Source organism: Syngnathoides biaculeatus, chromosome 3, assembly GCF_019802595.1.
Source record: "Syngnathoides biaculeatus isolate LvHL_M chromosome 3, ASM1980259v1, whole genome shotgun sequence".
Taxonomy (NCBI): domain Eukaryota; kingdom Metazoa; phylum Chordata; class Actinopteri; order Syngnathiformes; family Syngnathidae; genus Syngnathoides; species Syngnathoides biaculeatus.
The window spans coordinates 39,495,942-39,517,049 of record NC_084642.1 but is presented as its reverse complement, the minus strand read 5'-3'; the positions used below and the strand labels follow the sequence as shown (position 1 = coordinate 39,517,049).

The window sequence follows — 21,108 nt, the reverse complement described above, 5'->3', positions numbered from 1 at the left end:
GTGTGTATTTTGTTGGGCACAATCCATCCCGTTTAATTGCCGAAATCTATTGATCTTTTCTTGTCTTTTAAGATGGTATTCCATTGAATGATATATGTGAAGAACCGTCTCGTCTATTGTGACAACCAGCAGCACAACAGGTCTCGGGCATGGTGAAAAATCTGCTCCAGTTCAATGGCTCCCACACTGCCGAGCAGCTTTGTTTGACCAGCAATATGGCGCTGTGAAAACGGTGACGTCACATGCATGATCTATATAAACAGAAATGTCTTTTGTTTTTTGTTGTTGTTGCTTTCTTTTTCTTTGTTCTGAATGTCGTATCAGGGCAGCATAGACTGTCGGAGAAAAATTCCTTGTGTGTTTTTACACACATGGCCAATAAAGCTGATTCTGTGCACGGACCGCCTCCGGAAGCAGCTCCCCACCTGCACCTTATTATTGCTAATCATGCCATGTACTTAAGCCTTGCCAAACTCCACACAGGTGGGGCCAACATCGAACCCGGGTCCTCAGAACTGTAAGCCCAATGCTTTACCAGCTGAGCACCGTGCCGCCAGGGCCAATTTAGAGTGTCCATTTAATGCATGTTTTTGGGATGTGGGAGGAAACCGGAATGCCCGGGAAAATCCACGGAGCCACGGGGAGAACATGCAAAAAACTACACACAGGCGGGACCGAGATTTGAACCCTAGTCCTCCGAACTGTGAGGCCAATGCTCTACAGCTGAATCAATCCGCCCCCTGGTCATGACGCCCCACTTTTTGAAAAACACTGGCTTAATGTGGGGGATCCAGTGAAGAGTCATGAGTTCATAATACATTACTGTGTGCATGTACAAGTATTTTCACATGTGGCTTCATATTCCTGTACTATATTCTCCTCATCTCCGTCATTAGCTTTTACTAAACAAGTTTCAATTTGCAGTAATCATGAGTCATGACAGACTTAATATTTCAATTTTTTTTTATTTTCTCCACATTAACAACTTCATAAACCAAAGAGTAAGAAAGAGCATGCTCAGGCATGCAATAGTTTCACAACATAATGATGCCACTGGGTGAGAAATATAAAACATATAATAGTCGAGTTTGTTTTCATGTCATTCATAAACTAAGGACATTTCATATTCCACTGAGAGTTAAAAGCTAGCGTTTATTTTACACTGCTCTCCATGTCTCGTGTAGCCTATTGTTACTTGATGAAATAGACAACAAGGAGAGCCTTTACAAATTGACACCAGATTAAGCAGGCTTAACAAACATGCGGAAAAAACCTCAACTGGCCCAAAAAGTGACAAGAAATGACGCTGTAGAAATCCCACCTTCCCATTGTGAGCAAAGGGTAATGAAGAGACAAAGTCAAAACAGTGCATGCCATTGCTGGTTAAGTGGGAAGTGTGTGAGTTGTGTTGAAGGTTATTTGTTTCCTCTTAGCCTGGCATCATCTTGTTTTCTCGCAGTTTAAGGGGACATTTTTTGACAGGGTAACCAAATAAATATGAGGCACTCTGCATTCTCTCTGGCTCACAAAATATGTCAAATTAGAATAACAATAATAATAATGACACATACGCATATTGTAATATAATTAGTGGTCATAACATAGTCTGGAGGCTGTACAAACAGACAATGTTGAATTCTTCTTAGTTTGTCAGCAGTTATTTGTATTGAATGTTTGCTGATGTACAAGGAGTGCTGAGATAAAAAATTATTTCTGCCAAAAAAGTTGCTTGAGCTTAAATGTGCACCTTGCAATATGTTGGTGACCTAAAAAAAAGTCCACAAATCATACATGAATGATTTTTTTTCCCCCCCTGGATCCAAAGATTTAGTTGTGTTGAGTGTGGCGACCTCAAACAAGTGCACTGAGAAGTGATTTCTAAGTTGGAGCCCAACCAAATGAAGACAGAATAGTAATGTTAAAGGGATTGACAATTTCAACACCCCACATAGCCTCCTGCAAAGGTTTCAAGTGGGTTTAGAATAAATGAAAGAAATCAATAAATAAAAAAACGCCCTAGCCCTTTAAATGGATCTACTCTGGCAGCAAAATTCTGTTTGGAGCGCATAGTGCCAGTATGGGTATAACATTAATAAATTAGACCAAGATCAGAAAAAGCTGAAAGACAAAATGTTTGTTTTTATGTGCAGTGCAGAAAGTAGTGGAAGTTTGGCATTATTGGTTTGTAATGTACATGATAACCTGCTTAATTTTTCTTTTCCTTGAGTGGTGGAAAATGGACCCAATCACCCTGTGACAGTTCAAGCAACAGTATGCAATGGACACTCATGCATTTGTGTCCAAAAATGCCACATTCAGGTTAAGTTGCGCTCTTCACATTATAGTGAGTTTTATTTGAGTCATCTTTTAATGGTTGCAAGGTCAAAATAAGAGGTTAAAGGAATGGCATGCAGGCAGAAACCGTAATGATGGAGCTCTTCACTAAGGTTCTGTGTCCATCATTCAGGCTGTGGACTCTATGAGAATAAGCAGAATGTCCATCACAATAAGTAATAATATACTGTAGCGATCAAAAGCTCTTTGTAGATTGTACCTGTTTTAGTTTAAATAAAGAAATGAATAAAAAGAATGGCTATTCCGATATTGAGTAAGATGACCATAACCACCAGAATGGAGCTGGAGCCCTAGAAGATGGGAGTGTGAAAACAAGAGATTAGTCCAGTTTTCTTTGAAGAATGCTAATACAAAAAGGTGTATGCGGGTTGTCTTCATATATATTTAATATTGATCAATAACAATAGCGAAATAGTGCACTGAATTTCCTTTGGAAAATCACTTAATTTTACTCATCAGAGCATTTAAAGTAGTGGCAGTTTAACATCAATAGGTCGTAATTATTTCTTAGAAATAAATATTCTAACGATTTATTTATTTAACTTTTAAAGTGAAAATGTCTTTTATCTTTAGTTGGCAGAAATGAAGATTCACAATTGTGATGATCGATGTTTTCTGAAGATACTAATTACATTTTTGACATAGAATTTTTGTCCTATGGCTTAGGAAAGCATTATAGTAAGTAATTAATAATAAAATAAAATATTTGCTTATACAAGTATTTCCTATTCCATGAAAACTAACAAAAATACATTTTAGTGAGAGTTCCGCTTTGTTTTATAAACTGTCCTTATTTGTTACTCATTGTTGTTGCAATGCAACACAGGGATCTGTGAACTGCAATGTCTTGATGAGGCCGCCATTTTGTAGTTACACAATAGAAGATAGCAAATAAATAAATAGACAAATAAATTAATTCATTAATACTACATAAATACAGACATACATACATATTCAATGATTAATTTGTGAAAGCGTCAGAACTATTGAATGTCTTTACCAAGACTACAATTATATAAAGACAAAAGTGTAATGGTTTTAATGTTTAGTTAGGATCATATTTGGACTCGTATCCGAAAAGAAAGGCAGCACGTTTGCAATGTACATGATTTTTTTATAGTGCTATTTTTTTACCGTTAAGTGTTTTTATCTTCACTGTAATGAAAAGAAATGTGTTACATTTGGCCACCACCATTTGCTCTTCTAATTAGGACTGTCTTTACGATGAATGGCTAAAGTTTGAATTTTTTTTCATTTACGTCATAGGTTTTTATCAAATTATATGAAAATGACCCATGCATTTACTTAAGCATTGTTGATGATTATATTGCATGTCTCTCCTGTGGTGTGAAGAAATGTTTGTAATTCTAAAATTTCTAACCAAAGACAGTACTGGACTTACTGAGTTTGATTTGAGGGTGAGAAGCTCTCCTTCCTGTTCCAGAACGATGGGCTGAGACTGAAGTGGTGGGGAGAGTGTGAGGTCCCTATGTAGTGGCCAGTTCTCAAGCTCTGTTCCCACACTTAAATTGTCCAGCATTTGGACAGAGTCCACGGATCCTTCTCTGACTGGCCTCAAGCCTCGGTATCGCAGCCTGTTGTTTTGAGGGGCTGGTGATTCCTGGGCCAACCTCCAGGATACCTGCGATTCCTGACACTGAAGCATCATGTCTACTGTGTATTCATTCATTCTTTCCTCATCCCGCTCTGTGAGGCAAGAGTGGGTGAGACTCCACCTAATGTTATTTTCTCCAGTCCAACCCTCGTCGAGGTCATCCTGCCTTTGGTCAGATGCAGCATGCTCACTAACCTTGTGGTTGGAGGGATTGTGCTGCTTTAGAATGTGACTGGTGAAGACAGGGTCTTCAAAGTTGTAACTAGAGGCAACATGGTCATTGGGGTTGTGGTTGGAGGAGATATAATCTTGGGACTTGTGATTGGAGGAACCATGCTCAGAGGTCTTGTGATTGGTCATGTTATGTTCCAAGGCATTGTGATTGGATAAACTTTGTACCTGTCTATACTTAGAAGAGGCGTGCTGACAGGCGTTGTGGTTGGTAGAAGAATGATCCCATGTTTTGTGAATGGATGATGTGTATTCCCTTGACTTGTGATTAGAGGCATGCTTGGAGGACTTTTGGTTGGACACAGATTGCTCCCATGCTCTGTGGGAAGAATTGTCCTCCCAGACCATGTGGTTAGACAATCTTTCATGTAGCTTGTGGTTGAACAAAGGGACTTGATCATGGCCATTAATTTGTCCCTCCTGTTCTTCTAATAAAGAGGGTGTTGTTGAGCGGCTGCTACATCCTTGATCTGGGTATATGTCATCTGCCCAGTCATTAGCACCCCCTTTCAGCAGTTCCACACCACGTGACTCTCTCAGCACCTGGATTTCTGACCTGCCTTGATCATCCACGGCACTTTGTCTCATGAAGCAAGCATTTCTGGGACGATGGAGATGATTGGGTGGGCTGAGATCAGGCGGTGTCGTGTCCGGAGTACACAGCTCAGGACTATCTGTTCCAGTGGAGATGATCTCGTGGTCTTTGTCCTTAGCATTCTGATGCTGGAGGTCCTGACATCCGAGCCCTAGCAAAACAGTTATATTATAACACCAATGAAGTGATCTGAAAGAAACCCACAGTAAATTCATTAGCCTAATAGTATGCTGCGTTACAAAATAAAATCAACAAATTAAATTTTGTACAGGTACTCAAAGTTACCATTGATTTTCATTTTGAACTTGATCCTTAGATACACATATACAATCTTAAAACAGGTAATGACAGAGCTATAGTATGTCTAACATTAGATAATAATATTTAGTATTAATTGGCACATTAATTAGCAATTTTGTTGTTACTTGCAGTGGTGTACAACTTGTATTATAGTGAGGCTTGATTGTATATTTGTTTGGATTGCCTTCTTTGAGGTAGACAAGAGGAAACTGCCTGATCCATCCATCCATCCATCCATCCATCCATTTTCTTAGCCACTTGTCCTCACAAGGGTCACGGGGAGTCCTGGAGACTTTCCCAGGTGTGAACAGGCAGGAGGCGGGGTACACCTCAAACTGGTCACCACCCAATCGCGGGGCACATGGAGACAGACAACAGTCGCACTCACAATCACACTTAGGGGCAATTTAGAGTGCCCAATTAATGTTGCATGTTTTCGGGATGTGGGAGGAAACTGGAGTGCCCGGAGAAAACCCATGCAGGCACGGGTGAGAACATGAAAACTCCACACAGGCGGGTCTGGGATTGAACCTGGGATCTCAGAACTGTGAGGCCAAGGCTTTACAAGCTATTCACCGTGCCACCCTGCATGATACAGTGCAATTCTATTACCCTACATACTACAACGACAAGACTAAACATACTCATACAGTGTGAGGGGAATGACCAGGTCACTGCCCTGTGCGTAGGTGCCTCTGGGAGCAGCTCCTCACCTGCACCTCATTGATGCTAATTAGGCCAGGTATATAATATGCCTTGTGTTTTGCATTGTCAGTTGCCAGTTCATTGTGGATGATACTGTTATGTCGCGGCGGGGCCTGACCCCCAGCTGCTTCTTGGTCTTGTTGTGGTGGCGCCGGACCCCCACCTGCCTCTTGCTCTTGTCGCAACAGCGCATGACCTTCAACCACCTCTTGTTCACACCACGGCCCCACCTGACCTCCAGCTGCCTCTTCTTCACGTCTTGCAAGATCCCGAGCCCCAGCAACCTCTTGTTTACGCTTCGTCGGAGCCCAAGTCCCAGCCAACTCTCACCCAAGCCTTGGGGGGTGCCCAAGCCCCAGTCGAATCTCACCAAAGCCTCGGCATCCCCCGAGCCCCTGTCGAACCTTGATCAAGTCTCGACAGCATGTGAGCCCCAGCTGACTCTCGCCCACATCTCGGCGACGCCCAACCACCAGCTGACTTCCATCCATGCCTCAGTGCAACCCAAGCCCCAGCCAACTCTCAGCCAAGCCCCAGCAGCGCCCGACCCCAAGCTGACTCTCGCCCACGCCTCGGCGGCTCCTGACCCCGAGACGCCTCTTGCCCATGTCTTGGTTGCCCGCAACCACCAGTGCCATCAGTCACTGCCTCTCCACCATGTCTCGTCACTCTACCAGCAGCAGCCACTGCCTCTCCGCAATGCCTCAGTGGCACTCAACCAGCAGCAGCTGCAGCCGCTGCCTCTCCACCATGCCTTGGCGGCATTCGACCAGCACCAGCAGCAGCACCCGCCGCCTCTCCACCATACCTCAGCGATGCTTGACCACCAGCAGCAGCAGCAGCCGCCACCAGACAAAAGCCCATTTCTGTCCGCCCCTGGTTGGTATTTGTTTATTTTGTCGTGTCTGGGACCTGCGCCTTCGGAGGGGGCTCTGTCAGGGGCGTAGCCTGGCCACTGCCCTGTGTGCAGCTGGCTCTAGCAGCAGCTCTTCACCTACGCCTCATTGATGCTAATTAGGCCATCCATATACGCCTTGTGATTAGCATTGTCAGTTGCCAGTTCGTTGTGGTTGAGAGTATCTCTCGTTAGACTGTTTCTGTGCCACCTAGTTAAGTCTTGTTCATGTTTCAAGTTGTTCCTCAAAGTTATCCAACCTCATTTCTGGATTTCTGAACTTTGGCTTTTTGCTATGAAGTTTCTGTGCTTCTGCCTTTTTAGACTTCTTACATGTGTATGACCTCTTCCATAATTAAACTACCCCTGAAAATCATGTCCCTGCCTTGGAGTCCTGCATTTGGGTCCTACCCCATGTTGGTTGCTCGTGACATACAGTAGGTCAAGGAGTAAGTGAATATTTAAGTGTTTTAAAAGACTTTTTTTTTTTTTCCACCAAAAACAAAAGCTTACAGTGCCTCTCAAAATCCAGATGCAAAGTCATGACCACTGTATCTGGTCCACTACTATCTGAAATATTGGAATAGTTGTGTTACAATCCAAAAAGCTATTGTCTGCCCAGGACAGTGAACTTTTTATGCAGTGAAGAAAATGAGTATTTGAACACCCTGCTATATTGCAAGTTCTCCCACTTAGAAATCATGGAGGGGTCTGAAATTTTCATCGTAGGTGCATGTCTACTGTGACAGAGATAATCTAAAAAGAAAAATCCAGAAATCCATCCATCCATCCATCCATCCATCCATTTTCTTTGCCGCTTATCCTCAAGAGGGTCATGGGGAGTGCTGGAACTTATCCCAGGTGTCAACAGGCAGGAGGCAGGGTACACCCTGAACTAGTTGCCAGCCAATCCCAGGGCACATACAGACAACCATTTGCACTCACAATCACATCTAGGGGCAATTTAGAGTGTCCAATTAATGTTGCATGTTTTTGGGGATGGGGGAGGAAACCGGAGTGCCCGGAGAAAACCCATGCAGGCACGGGGAGAACATGCAAACTCCACACAGGCGGAGCCGGGATCAAACCCAGGTCCTCAGAATTGTGAGGCTTTACCAGCTGATACAGCATGCCACCAATCCAGAAATATACTATATATATTATATAAATATATAATACAGCTACAAATAAGTATTTGAACGCCTGAGAAAACCAATGTTAATATTTAGTACAGTAGCCTTTGTTTGCAATTACAGAGGTCAAACGTTTCCTGTAGTTGTTCACCAGGTTTGCACACACTGCAGGAGGGATTTTAGCCCACTCCTCTACTCAGATCTTCTCTAGATCAGACAGGTTTCTGGACTGTCGCTGAGAAACACGGCGTTTCATCTCCCTCCAAAGATTTTTTATTGAGTTTAGGTCTGGAGACTGGCTAGGCCATGCCAGAAGCTTGATATGCTTCTTATGGAGCCACTCCTTAGTTTTCCTGGCTGTGTGCTTCGGGTCATTGTCATGATGAAAGACCCAGCTACGACCCATCTTCAATGCTCTGACTGAAGGAAAGAGGTTGTCCCCAAAATCTCACAATACATGGCCACGGTCATCCTCTTAATACAGTGGTGACTTGGTTCTTGAGCACAATTCATTCCAGAAGGCTGGTTGAAAATCAAAACGTTTGAAAACCAAAGAACATTTTCTCATTACAATGAATGGAAAATGAAATGTGTTCCAAGCCTAAAAAATGTTTTTTAAGTGATTTTTTTTTTCTAAGCTTTTTCCTGATAGTAAACGGTATAGTAGGAATACATGCATAGTTTAAATACTTTATAAAATGAAATAATTTAAGAACTATATTTTCTTGCTGAAAATGTATACTTTAGCCTAGTAGAGTATGCTAGGTTGGGAGTGGATTGCTGTATCTGTAGCGACTCGGGCCCCAGCCTTGTAAACCTTTTTTTATTAACAAAAGTGCAGAATAACTTTAAAAACAAGCAATAATGAGCAGGTAAAAACAAATGTTTTTTTTTATTTGCACAGAAAGTATGTAACATGAAAAAAAATACCTTGCAACTAGAGGTAGGGTAATGGAACAAAAGAAAAAAGCAATGCAAAACAACAGTTTCAGATGTCTTCGGTGGGGGGTGACTCACCCCTTTTTAACAAAGAATCTGTTTGTTTCTGCCGTCTCAAACACTTTTCTGAAGTGGCTCATAACAACATCATTAAAATTTGGCAATGCTATGCAACATTCAGCTTTATTCAGGTGATGAAGTTCTACAAAATTATGGATGTCGTTCCATTTAGCGCAGATAGCTTTAATATCGGCACTTGAGACATCCTTCCTGCTTTCAGCCTCATCAGACGACATCTCCTCCCTTCCTCACCAACACTATGCCCAGCAAACTGCTGCTCGTTTACAAAAATAAGAAGCAACTTTTCGACTTCCTCCAAGATCTGTGGCCACTGCTTGGTCAACACAGTTGCTCCTTTAGCAACATTATTTGTTTTGAGGGCATCCTTGTGTATCAGAATGGTGATGGTCGTTGATTTTGCCATTCAATAGGTGACTTGCAGGTGACGTCACACCCGTTTTTAATTTTTTCTGGTCGCCATATTGGGAGGTCTCATTTCGCTGGTTACATTAGATTACATAAGACGCTTTTTGACTTCTGAGACGATGGTGCACACGTGTTGTGTGACTGGCTGCTATAACAAGTTCAGCAAAGAAGGGAACAGACGGTTTTTCCGATTTCCGGAAATAATTTCGCACCAAGGACGCCAAACAGAAGAAATGTCGAGCAAACGGCAAGCGAAGTGGCTCAGTAATATCTCGGGTGCAGATCTCACTCAACCCACAGTTTCAAGTCATGCGATCACTTCATAAATGGTAAGTTTAAGCCTAGTATTGCACTTTGACCATATCCTCCTTCCGCTATTTTTACATGTATGTGTTGTTTGCTGTGTTTTATATTACAAGACTAACGGTGTTTGATAGGTCTACATGCACATCCAACTCGGCCGCCGATCGAAATCGGCTGCCGAGTTGGATGTGCCACTTTTCATCTACAGTTTAGGATACAAACGTATGAATGTGTGTTTGCTGTCTGTTTACTGTCTGTAAACGTCAAATTATTTTTAAGAAGGAAATATACCGTACATATATTAAAAACAACACGATTATGCATGTAGCACCTATCGCTTACCAGGGCATCATTCAGGCTAGCCCTAATACAACAGTAGTGGCTTTCTATTTGTTCACATTTGCCTTACTGAAATGTCAGCCAACAGATCCTCGAAATACTTGGAAAACGCCATAGAAAGTGCAGATACATTGAACGCGATGCTGGTATGTAGACAAACTTTAAGAACTGTTTACAACCTCACAAAAAATTCTTACCCACAATGCACTTGCTCTGAAGTTGTGCAAGTGACCTATACTTCTTCGATAGATCAGAAACATGCACACCAGATTCATGTTCGGCGAGCAAATCCTTCTTGAAGTCGACAGTTTTATGCACCACTTTCCTTTTTTCAGCACCAACAGTTCCACTTGCATTCTTTGCGCCATGATCGGGGGTTAATGTTGCTCAATTTCAAGAAAAAAAAGTCACTACAGTACTGGTGCGCGTCCGCGAGCAAAGTGTGAGTCAACTGGTTGCGCCATGCGCAGTCGCGCGGGTTACGTCTTTCCGTTTTTTTTCGGGGGTTCGTTCGAAAGCACAATAACAAATCGTCGTTCGTCGCCGTTCAAATACCGATTTTCATTCAAAATCCAAGGCAAAAAAAATCTCCAACTTTTCATTTGAAGACTGATTTGTATGAAAACCAAGACGTTCGACCGAGGTGCCACTGTACAGTGTAGTCGTCCTGTCCCATGTGCAGAAAAACATCCCATGATGCTTCACAGTAAGGATGGTGTCCTTGGGATAGAACTCATCATTTGTCTTCCTCCAAACACGGTGAGTAGAATTATGCCCAAAAAGTTCCATTTTGGTCTCATCTGACCACAAAGCCTTCTCACATGCCTCCTCTGTATCATCCAAATGGTCATTGGCAAACTTAAGATGGGCCTTGAAATGTGCTGGTTTAAGCAGGGAAACCTTCCGTGCCATGCATGACTTCAAACCATGACGTCTTAGTGTATTACCAACAGTCACCGTGGAAACGGTGGTCCGAGCTCTTTTCAGGTCATTGACCAAGTCCTGTCGTGTGGTCCTGGGCTGATTCCTCACCTTTCTAACAGTGATGAAAGTCCTCTGATTTCTGAATTCCGGATTTTTAAATTTTCATGAAAATAGCCCAGGAAAATTGAGGAAAAATTGCCTAAAATTAATCCAGATATTAGTTGACAACATTGACCCAACGTGTTTTGCTTTCATGAGCGTAGCCATGTTGAGGCACTAACACTAGTAACAGTAACGCTCCTCCCCTTGCATTCTCTCAAGATGTCGCTTATTTTGTGTGGTCTTGACATTAATTTACTTATTTAATACAAATTCATATTTCTTCCATTTTCTAATGATTGCTCCAACAGTGGACCTTTTTTCACCACGCTGCTTGGCAATTTCTCCATAGCCCTTTTCAGTCATGTGGAGTTGTACAATTTTGTGTCTGGGTCTTTGGACAGCTCTTTGGTCTTGACCATGTTACAAGTTTGAGTCTTTCTGGTTGTATGGGGTGGACAGGTGTCTTTATGCAAGTAACGATCTCACACAGGTGGACTTTTAAAAGTTGACGAATAGGTCTTTGAGAGTCAGAATTCCAGCTGATAGACAGGTGTTCAAATACTTATTTGCAGCTGTATCACACAAATAAATCCTTAAAAAAACATACATTGTGATTTCTGGATTTTTCTTTTTAGATTATCTCTCTCACAGTGGACATGCACCTATGATGAAAATTTCAGACCCCTCCATGAATTTTTATGTGGGAGAACTTGCAATATAGCAGGGTGTTCAAATGCTTATTTTATTCACTGTAGGTCCATTATGTGCTCCGCACATTTTGATATTTTTCAATTTCTGCTTTAGTCATTTGAGTATTAGTGATTTTAGTATGTTAAAAATAGAAATGTTGAATTTTTGTGAATTATGAAAAAAAACATTACATTTTAGAACATGATCCATGTATAGATCCAAAAGTATTGAAAGTGGGCAATATTGCATCCTTATTTCCAGTAAGTAAGCAAGACTTTACTGATGACAAATTTCATGGGTATGAAACAATTTTGGGGGTTTTTTTCATACATTTTTGATTATGTACTCACCGTTGCCGTAGATATGAAAAGAGGGTGAGAGCTCTTTGGCAGTTATCCGGGACAGTCGACATTCTTCCATAGCCTTCTGGGCTACTTTCTCAGCCGCCTCTGCCTTTACACGAGCGTGGCTCATTCTAGATATCAGTTAGAAACATTTCCCTCATACATTTCAAAGTTCTCAGAGGTAATGGAAAGGCTCTTCGTTTATCTTTATAAACTGAAAATGGACCAACATGCAGATGATGCAGTAGTTCATACACTGATCAGTCACTTGTATTTACCATCTATTTTCAGTGCTCTTTCACTACAGGCAATGCCTACAATACTTATTCTGAAAGAATACATCAGATGGCATTTGTTGAATTTATGTTATCGGAGAGCCCCTTTGCTATTTTGTCCAGAAAAAGTCTGTGCATGTTAAACCCTTCATCTGTGGATATAGAGTAGTTTTATAAAGGATAAATTACCTTGACATAGCAATCTCAGCTTTCTGCATGGCAATTTTTGCAGCCTTTTCTGCAGCCTCAACTGCTCGATCCACCTTCTCTCGAATTTTACTGGGCCTCAGTGGAATCAGGTTTTTGCGCTTGCCGCTCACCAACATATTCTGCTTGTACTTTCCCTCCTCTTTGGTGCCATCAGGAAAGGTAGTGGATCCGTACCCATGTTTCTTGTTCCCAGCCCATTCACCTGCATAGTGTAGGCCATCCGTGCGTCGACTCACCCCCCAGCCAGCCCTGTGGTCACTCCGCCATTCACCTGCATACATTTCTGTCACAGTTGCATCTACAGGACTTCCCTGTTCATTCTCACTAGCATTGGAATGGAGGTCGGATGCAGCCGAGCTGACTGTACTAATGCCAGCCTCGCTGCAGAAGGAACTTTGCTTGCTCAGCTGACTGGCAAGAGAACTTTTGGATTCTGAGCGTCGAAGCTTTAGGCCGCTCAGGATGGACTGCCGGAAACGACCTTTCCTCTTTCTCTGGCGCTCGGCTTCACTTGGAGCAGTTAAAGCAAACCCTCCCCGGCCCACAGGGCTGCCCGCTAACCCACCCATCACCCCATCTGTGGGTGTATTCGCAACACCATCTTCAAGCACGGCCGGGAGGTCATGGCTGTTCTCAGAACGGAGAGAGTTTATGGATGTTCTTAGTGGGAATAGGATGATGGCCGCCATGCCGTATGGTACACTCTGGCGCACACCGTAGCCATGACGCATCCCACCCAGCCACTGGCCCTGGTAGGTTCCTGGCCCAGAAAGAGACATGTGTCAGGAGTCAAACAAGGACTATAGCTTTCTTTTATGACTTTATAATTCTCAAAATGTCATGTTCCCCTGTTGCAAGAGGAGTTAACCTTGAGGATCAACTTGTGGAACAATTTGATGGACAAAAAAACCCCACCTTGTTATTTGAGGGTGTTCAACTAAACAATAAAGAGACAAAAGCCTGATAGATAAAAACTGGCCTCAATGAATATGAATTAACATCATCCATGCATATGGAGTTCCAGAAGTTTTATTTTTGCCAAGAAGCCTGAAAGCAGGTCATTGGAATTGCTAGACCATATCTGTGTTACTACCGAAAAGCTCCGCCTACCTCTCTGCTCCCGTGCCAGCACTCTCAACATAACAAACACTGTGCTCTCATCAGTGGGTCTTCTGCATGGAAGTAACCATTCAGAGAAAACAGTACGGTCTTAGCCAAATATGGACAAAGCGGATACAAAACTGGGTCTAACAGAATTTGCAGTCAGAGGGGCCTTTTCAAGACACTCATATGACAAAACGTTGTTTGAAATGAAACTGACACTCGATAGAGTCACTTTATGAAGGTCTAATTACAAAAAAATATGGGCTCTTTAAATTATTCGATTGAAAACAACCAGGACAACTACAGATACACATGTGGCTTACAAATCTGGCTCACTGTCAAAGTTTCTGCTCCAAATCGCAAACCTTTCCTTGTGGCTTTTGCATGCTCTCCCACCTGCATAGGTTTTATTCCGGTACGTTTACCACATTCTCAAAACATGCATGTTAGATTAACTGAAGAGTGTAACTTCCCTATATGTGAGAAGTTGAGTATGGATAGTTGTTTCTGTGTTATGTGACTGAATGCGTGTTATATTGTCTCCAGCCGATCCATGATGCTCATCAGGACAAGAAGATTATTATTAATTGATGGGAAAATATTAAGTCACTGATGGTGTAGTGGTACACTCTCCTGAATTTGGTGGTGACAGCGTGGGCTCATTTCCCACTCAGTGACAGTGAATTTGAATTGTCCGTATCAATATGTGCATTGCGACTGACTGGGAACCAATTCACTGAGTAGTCCGCCTTTTGCCTGAAGTCAGCTGGGAAAAGCTCCAGTGGCTCGCGACCCAAACCAGGATAAGCAAGATTGAAAATGGATGGATGGAAAATATTGTAATTAAAAAGTACCAGTTCAAGATGTACCCAACTTCTTGTTCAAAGTCAGCTGGGATAGGCTTCAACTCACCTGCGACCCTAGTGAGGATAAGTGGAACAGACGACGGATGGATGTTTTTGTCATATTATTAGATTATGATTGTAAACTCCTCCAAATGCTATTGTTGTGTAGAGAATTAGAGTTGTTTGGAGGAAGATAAAGATTTACCTATGTTTCATGCATTTGTAATTTTGTTCATCCTCAAATATCTCAAAAATCTCTCACCGTCTCTCCCTCTCTGCAATGCCACACAGTTAAATTTAATGTATACGTTACATACTTTCCTGAGAAAGATTAATTTGAAAATACTTGATGCACAGAACTAATGTGGCACCAGAAATACTTTTTAACATAACTTCAACTTAGTTAAGTTTAAAGGAACGACCATAGGAATGGATAGCTATGTGAGGTCTGTGTACATATTTAAGTCACCAGCAGTTTTCACCAACTCATTCTATATTTAGTAAGTAACCTTGAAACTAACTTTCATTGCTCCAATCCCACATGGATTGATGTCCTCTTCTGCATATAAAAACATCTCTAAGCAAGACTATTGGGCTGTTTTTAAAAGGGATCAAGAGAAGCCTCTTTTATTGGGCAGGGTTGAAATCGACTACGAACACACCCAGACCAGTGGAGATGTCCCACTTTTAAATGCACTGGTCCAAGAAAATAACCCAACCGCATCTATGTAGCTTGTCTCCTCGCATGCAGAATAATAGTTAGCACAACACCAAATTTACGCTAGTCACGAAAATAAAACCCTTGGTTGTGCTCAATGTATCTTCAATGAGAGGATATTTTAGCTTTTTAGTGTGAGTTGGGCTCGCTGAAGTGTGAATAGATTAAACTATTTTAAGCCATAAAATATGAACCTAAGTACAAATTTTCAGTGTGGAAAAGTAAACACTTTACCCAATCTTTTAAGGAAGTATTGAAGCCTGTACGTTGGGGTTTACCCCGGTGAATGAGAGGGTAGCCTCTCTCCGCTTTCAGGTTGGGGCGACAGGTCCTAACTGTTGTTTGTATCTATCCACCGAACAGCAGTTCAGAGTACCCACCCTTTTAGGAGTCCTTAGAGGGAGTGCCGGAGAGCGCTTCCTCTGGGGAGTCCATCATTCTGGTAAAGGAGTTCAATGCCCACGTGGGCAACGACAGTGAGACCGGGAAGGGCGTGAGTGGGAAAAATGGCCCCCCTGATCAGAACCCAGAAGTGGTTTTCTATTATTGGACTTCTGTACTAATCACGGATTGTCCATAACGAACACCATGTTCAGGTATAAGGATGTCCACATCTGCACTTGGCACCAGGACACCCTATGTCGCAGTTTGATGATCAACTTTGTAGTTGTGTCATTGGACTTGGGACCGCATATCTTGGACACTCGGGTGAAGAGAGGGGCGGAACGCTCCACTGATCGCCACCTGGTGGTGAATTGGCTCCGGTGGTGGGGGAAGATGCCGGTCCGGGATGGCAGGCCCAAACATGTTGTAAGAGTCTGCTGGGAACGGCAGGAAGATTCCCCTGTCAGAAGGAATTTCAACTCCCACCTCCGAAAGAACTTTGCTCACGTTCCAGAGAAGGCAGGGGACATTGAGTCCAAGTGGATGATGTTCCTCGCTTCCATTGCTGAGGCGTCCGACTGGAGCAGGGGCCATAAGGTTGTCGGTGCCTCTCATAGTGGCAACCCTCGAACACGTTGGTGGACACCAACAGTGAGGGATGCTGTCAACCTAGGAAGGAATCCTGTTGGGCATTTTTGGCCTGTGGGACTCCTGAGGGAGCTGATAGGTACCGGCACTCCAGGCGGAATACAGCTTCGGAGGTCACAGAGGAAAAACCTGGGCGTGGGACGAGTTCATTGAGGACATGGAAACCGACTTCAAGATGGCTGCAAAGAAATTCTGGTCCATCGTCCGGCGTCTCAGGAGGGGAAAACATTGTACCGTCAACACTCTGTACAGTGGGGATGCGGCACTGCTGACCTCAACTTGGGATGTTGTGAGCTGGTGGGGAGAATGCTTGGAACACCACCAATTGCACCAACATGTGTTCCCATGAGGAAGCTGAGTCTGGGTTCTCTGAGGCGGGCTCTTCTATCTCTGGGGTTGAAGTCACCGAGGTGGTTAAAAAGCTCCTTGGTGGCAGGGTCCTGGGGGTGGATGAAATTCACCCGGAGTTCCCAAAGGCTCCGGATGTTGCGGGCCTGTCCTGGTTGACACACCTTTGCAACATCACGTGGAAATTGGGGACAGTGCCTATGGATTGGCAGATTGGGGTGGTGGTCCCCCTTTTTAAGAAGAGGGAGTGGAGAGTTTGTTCCAACTATAGGCTGCTCACACTCCTCAGCCTCCCTGGTATGGCCTATTCAGGGGCGCTAGAGAGGAGGTTCTGTTGCGAATCTCAGATTCAGGAGGAGCAATGTGGTTTTCGTCCTGGCCGTGGAATAGAGGACCAACTCTACACCCTCGGCAGGATCCTCGAGGGTTCATAGGAGTTCGCCAAACCAGTCTACAAGGCATTCCATCGTGTCCCTCGGGGAGTCTTGTGGGGGGGTTCTTCAGGAGTATGGGGTACCAATCCCCCTGATACGGGCTGTTCAGGTCCTTGTACGACATCTATCAGAGTTTGGTCCACATTGCCAGCAATAAGTCACACTTGTTTCCGGTTAGAGTTGGACTCCACCAAGACTGCCCTTTGTCCTTTGTCACCGATTTTGTTCATAACTGTTTTGGACAAAATCTCTAAGCGCAGCTGAGGCGTAGAGGGTGTCTGGTTTGGTGGTATGCGGTATCGCATCTCTGTTCTTTGCAGATGATGTGGTTCTGTTGGCACTCTCACAGCCGAGTGTGAAACAGCTGGGATGAGAACCAACACCTCCAAATCAGAGACCATGGTCCTCAGTCAGAAAAGGGCGGCGTGGCCCCTCCAGGTCAGGGATGAGAGATCCTGCCCTGATGGGAGGACTTCAAGTATCTTGGGGTCTTGTTCACGAGTGAGAGAAGAATGGAGCGGGAGATTGACAGATGGATCGGTGCAGCGTCTGCAGTGATACAGACTTTGCATCGGTCCATTGTGGTAAAGGGGGAGCTAAGTTGAAAGGCAAAGCTCTCAATTTACTACGTTCCTACCCTCACCTACGGGAACGAGATGTGGGTCGTGAGTGAAAGAACAAGATCCCGGATACAAGCACCCGAAATGAGTTTCCTCCCCAGGGTGTCCGGGCTCTCCCTTAGAGATAGAATGAGAAGCTCGGTCATCCTGGAGGGCCTCAGTGTTGAGCCACTGCTCCTCTGCATTGAGAGGAGCCAGATGAGGTGGCTGGGCATCTGCTCCAGATGACTCCCGAACCCCTCCCTGGTGAGGTGTTCTGGGCATGTCCCATCGGATAGAGACCCCAGGGATGATCCAAGACACACTAGAGAGACTATGCCTCTTGGCTGGCCTGAGAACACCTCGGGAATCCTCCGGAAGAGCTGGAAGAAGTGGCTAGGGAAAGGGAAGTCTGGGTATCCCTGCTGAAGGTACTTCCCCCGCGACCTGACCCGGAGAAGTGGTAGAAAATGGATGGATGGATGGATGGATGGATGAATGAATCAGATCTAGTGACATTAATTGAGAGGAGCTGTACCAACAAGCAGGCAGAGGCAGATGTAGTATGATGAACTGTTTATTGATGACGGCTAAGAATGCTAGCAGAGTGGACAGAACATTTGGCTGGATAGTTGGCAGGAAGGATGTGGGACAGGAACACCAGGTAGTACTGAGAACGAGTAATCCATGGAAGGAATGTACTCCATGAAATGGGATGGTTAGCAGGCACACAGCAGAAAGGGATTCAATGTTCTGGTTTGACCGCTCCGTCTGGCCTTTGATTTGTGGGTGATAACCCAAGGACAAACTGGATACTGCATCCACAGCCTAGCAGAATTACTTTCAGACTTGTGATGAGAATTGGGTACCTCAGTCAGAGACAATATCAATGGGAATTCAATGGAGGCTGAACTCATGAAACACAAAGAGGTTAGCAGTTGCCAGGACAGATGGGTATTTCAGGAGGGGTATAGAGTGGACACATTTAAAATAAGCATTTGACTACAGTGAGCGACTACGGCGATGTGAGACCACGGGCAGCTTGGAATTGGCAAAAAGTGCAGCAGACTAGCTGGGGTCTGAGGTAAGGGCTTCCCTTGGGCACAGCACAGACAGTGCAGGCTTGATTGAACTCTCAGGTGTCTTTAATGAGGCTGGGCTGCTAGATGTGTTGCTGAAAGAATTGGATTGTACAGATAATGGCAGGGTGACAAGTTAGTTTGGAGTTGTGGATTCATTACAGGACTTTGGAACTTGCTGAGTCTAGGATGAACAGGTGGTCAGGGGGCGCAGTCTTGGGGTCAGGTTGGGTCTTTTGGGCCTCCTTGATGACCTGCTCGATCTCCCGTGAGGCAGCTCACATGAGGCAGGTGAGCAGAGGTATGGGCTCGGGTTGTGCTGAAGTACTGGGTGGTGAGTGGATACGGGGCAAGCCATCTGCTTTTGTTTCTCTGGAACCAGGACGGAAGGAGGGACTGAAATTAAATGGGCTGAGGAATAGGACCCAGCAAGCATGTTGGAGATTGAGGCATTTAGCGGAATCGAGGTAAGCGAGGTTTTTGTGGCCAGTCCAGATAAATCATTGGACAGTCCCCTCCTGGCAGTACCTCCACTCCTTCAGAGCCCACACTATGGCGAGCAATTCCCTGTTACCGACATCATAGTTTCTTTCTGCTGGAAAGAGACGATGGGAAAACAAAGAACAAGGGTGTTATTTGTGGCTCATGGTGTTTCTCTGTGAGAGGACAGCTCCAGCTCCGGAGGCGTCAACCTCCACCACAAACTTGAGGGAGGGGTCATGGTGCCACAGAACGGGAGCATTGGTGAATAGAGACTTGAGCTTGTTGAATGCTTGAGATGCCACTGGGCTCCAGTGATAGGGGGGACTGGTAGATGTGAGGGAAAGTCCAACCTTACTGTAGTTGAGCATGAAATGACAGTAGAAATTGGCAAAACCGAGGAAGCATTGCAGTTATCTCCGTGTTGTGGGGATGGGTCAGTTGATGACGGCTTGGATCTTGGCGGGATCCGGCTGTAGTTGACATTTTAAGATGACATACCAAAGAAAATGTACTGAGGACAGGTGGAATTTACATTTTTCCAGTTTGACATATAGACAATTCTTGAGGAAGTGCTGGAGGACATGGATGCGATGTTCTTTGGGGGAGTGGGAGAAGAAGATGTCATCAAGGTACACAAAGCAGTTGAGAATATTTGGGAGTACGTCAGTGATTGTTTGCAAAACTGCAGGGGCATTTGTTAAACTGAATGGAATGACCAGATACACAAAGTGTCCAAAAGGGGTATTGCGGTTTTCCACTCATCCCCCTCTCGGATACGGATGAGATGGTAAATGTTCTGGAGGTCCGTTTTGGTGAACTTTACGGCATCACAGAGTGCTTCAAATGAGGGATCGATGAGGGGAAGCGGAGATTTATGTTTTACTGTAATATCACAGACAAGAGTTACCAAGGGAACAAGGAAGAGTGTCGTTTTTTTGAGTCTGGTGGGCAGTAGTACTACTATGAGAGGTTACATTACTTTGTCGTTGAACTTGGGAAACAGCCAGGCATAAATAGCGGTGGTGATGACTGATTGAGAACAGGTGCTGGAAGAGAGAGGGGGTGGGAAGAGAACACAAGCATATTGCAGGGCAGTGCACAACGTCTAGTTTTAGGGAAGTAACTTACTGTAACTTCCTCCTCTTCAGCTTTGTGTTCACATTAAAGTAATTTACCTGACAATATACCTGTTTTTTATGTGGTAAGAAGCGTATTAGATGAATTTTTATTAATAAAATCATTAATGCATTCCTATGACCTGATAAGAAAAAGAAAATGTCAACACAAAGATGTGAAATCTTTCAAAAATGAAAAAGATAGTTGTTTGGCATGACTACACTGCATTGAACCATAAAATCACTTTAAACTAATTGTACGGTAAAAGGATTATAACCTCTGAGTTGAGCTGTGTTTTTTGTTATGATTTGTCCAATTTTTTTGGTCTATTTACAAATGTGTTTCCCAGGTTCTTCCAAGTTTATTTCATATCACAGTTAAATAATTCTGAGCAGCTCTTAATATTAAGACTTGACTCATAACGAAGTTGCGTTGTCTGTCAAGTATGCACTGCAGTGACTGCACAACAAGAAGTAGAAGAACAAAGGTGCGTCCATGGCAGAGGTTGGCAACCTGCGCCTCCGAAGCCGCATCAGGCTCTTTCATCCTTTATTCATTCCTGTTATCCTTATGCTCTGCGTGGCTTGGGAAAATTAATTTTAAATGTCCAATTGAAGTGTATGTTATTTGTCTCAAAAACGTGTATCATGTCTTCTTATATTAAGACAAAGTTTTGAACTTCTTTCTTCAAACCTTGTGCAATTTCAGTGATGGACGAAGAACAGGAGTCACCTGGATTTTTTAGTTGCTTTGCTAATTAGCGCTCTGGCAGCACATCGAGCTCTCCAACAACAAGACTACACTCACTCTCCCCCCTGTCTACTTTACTCCAGGCTACAAAAGCCCACAGGCTGATGGCTCAAGGCATTTTAGTTTGCTAGATCCATAATCTAAATTCAGCTTTTTAAT

General features: G+C 43.9%; 1 protein-coding gene and 1 long non-coding RNA gene across 7 annotated transcripts in view; one reads left to right on the top strand and one right to left on the bottom strand.

The window, feature by feature from the left end:
• Positions 1-976: 976 nt before the first annotated feature.
• Positions 977-21,108, bottom strand: part of jph3a (junctophilin 3a) — a 45,063-nt gene continuing 24,931 nt past the window's right edge. For 4 of the 6 annotated variants that reach the window (XM_061815784.1, XM_061815779.1, XM_061815781.1 and 1 more), the window contains 4 exons: positions 12,421-13,201; positions 11,963-12,087; positions 3,758-4,947; positions 977-2,645 (listed from right to left, as the gene is read on the bottom strand). In XM_061815784.1, the coding sequence (XP_061671768.1) occupies positions 2,565-2,645; positions 3,758-4,947; positions 11,963-12,087; positions 12,421-13,172 (2,148 nt within the window). In that variant the 5' untranslated portion in view covers positions 13,173-13,201 and the 3' untranslated portion in view covers positions 977-2,564. The remainder of the gene's footprint in view (positions 2,646-3,757; positions 4,948-11,962; positions 12,088-12,420; positions 13,202-21,108) is intronic. The other 2 variants (XM_061815782.1, XM_061815783.1) reach the window with 2 other exon arrangements.
• The window catches only part of LOC133498656 (uncharacterized), a 32,693-nt gene continuing 21,721 nt past the window's right edge, over positions 10,137-21,108 (top strand). Inside the window, exon 1 of the long non-coding RNA XR_009794400.1 lies at positions 10,137-10,655. This is a non-coding gene — a long non-coding RNA (uncharacterized LOC133498656). The remainder of the gene's footprint in view (positions 10,656-21,108) is intronic.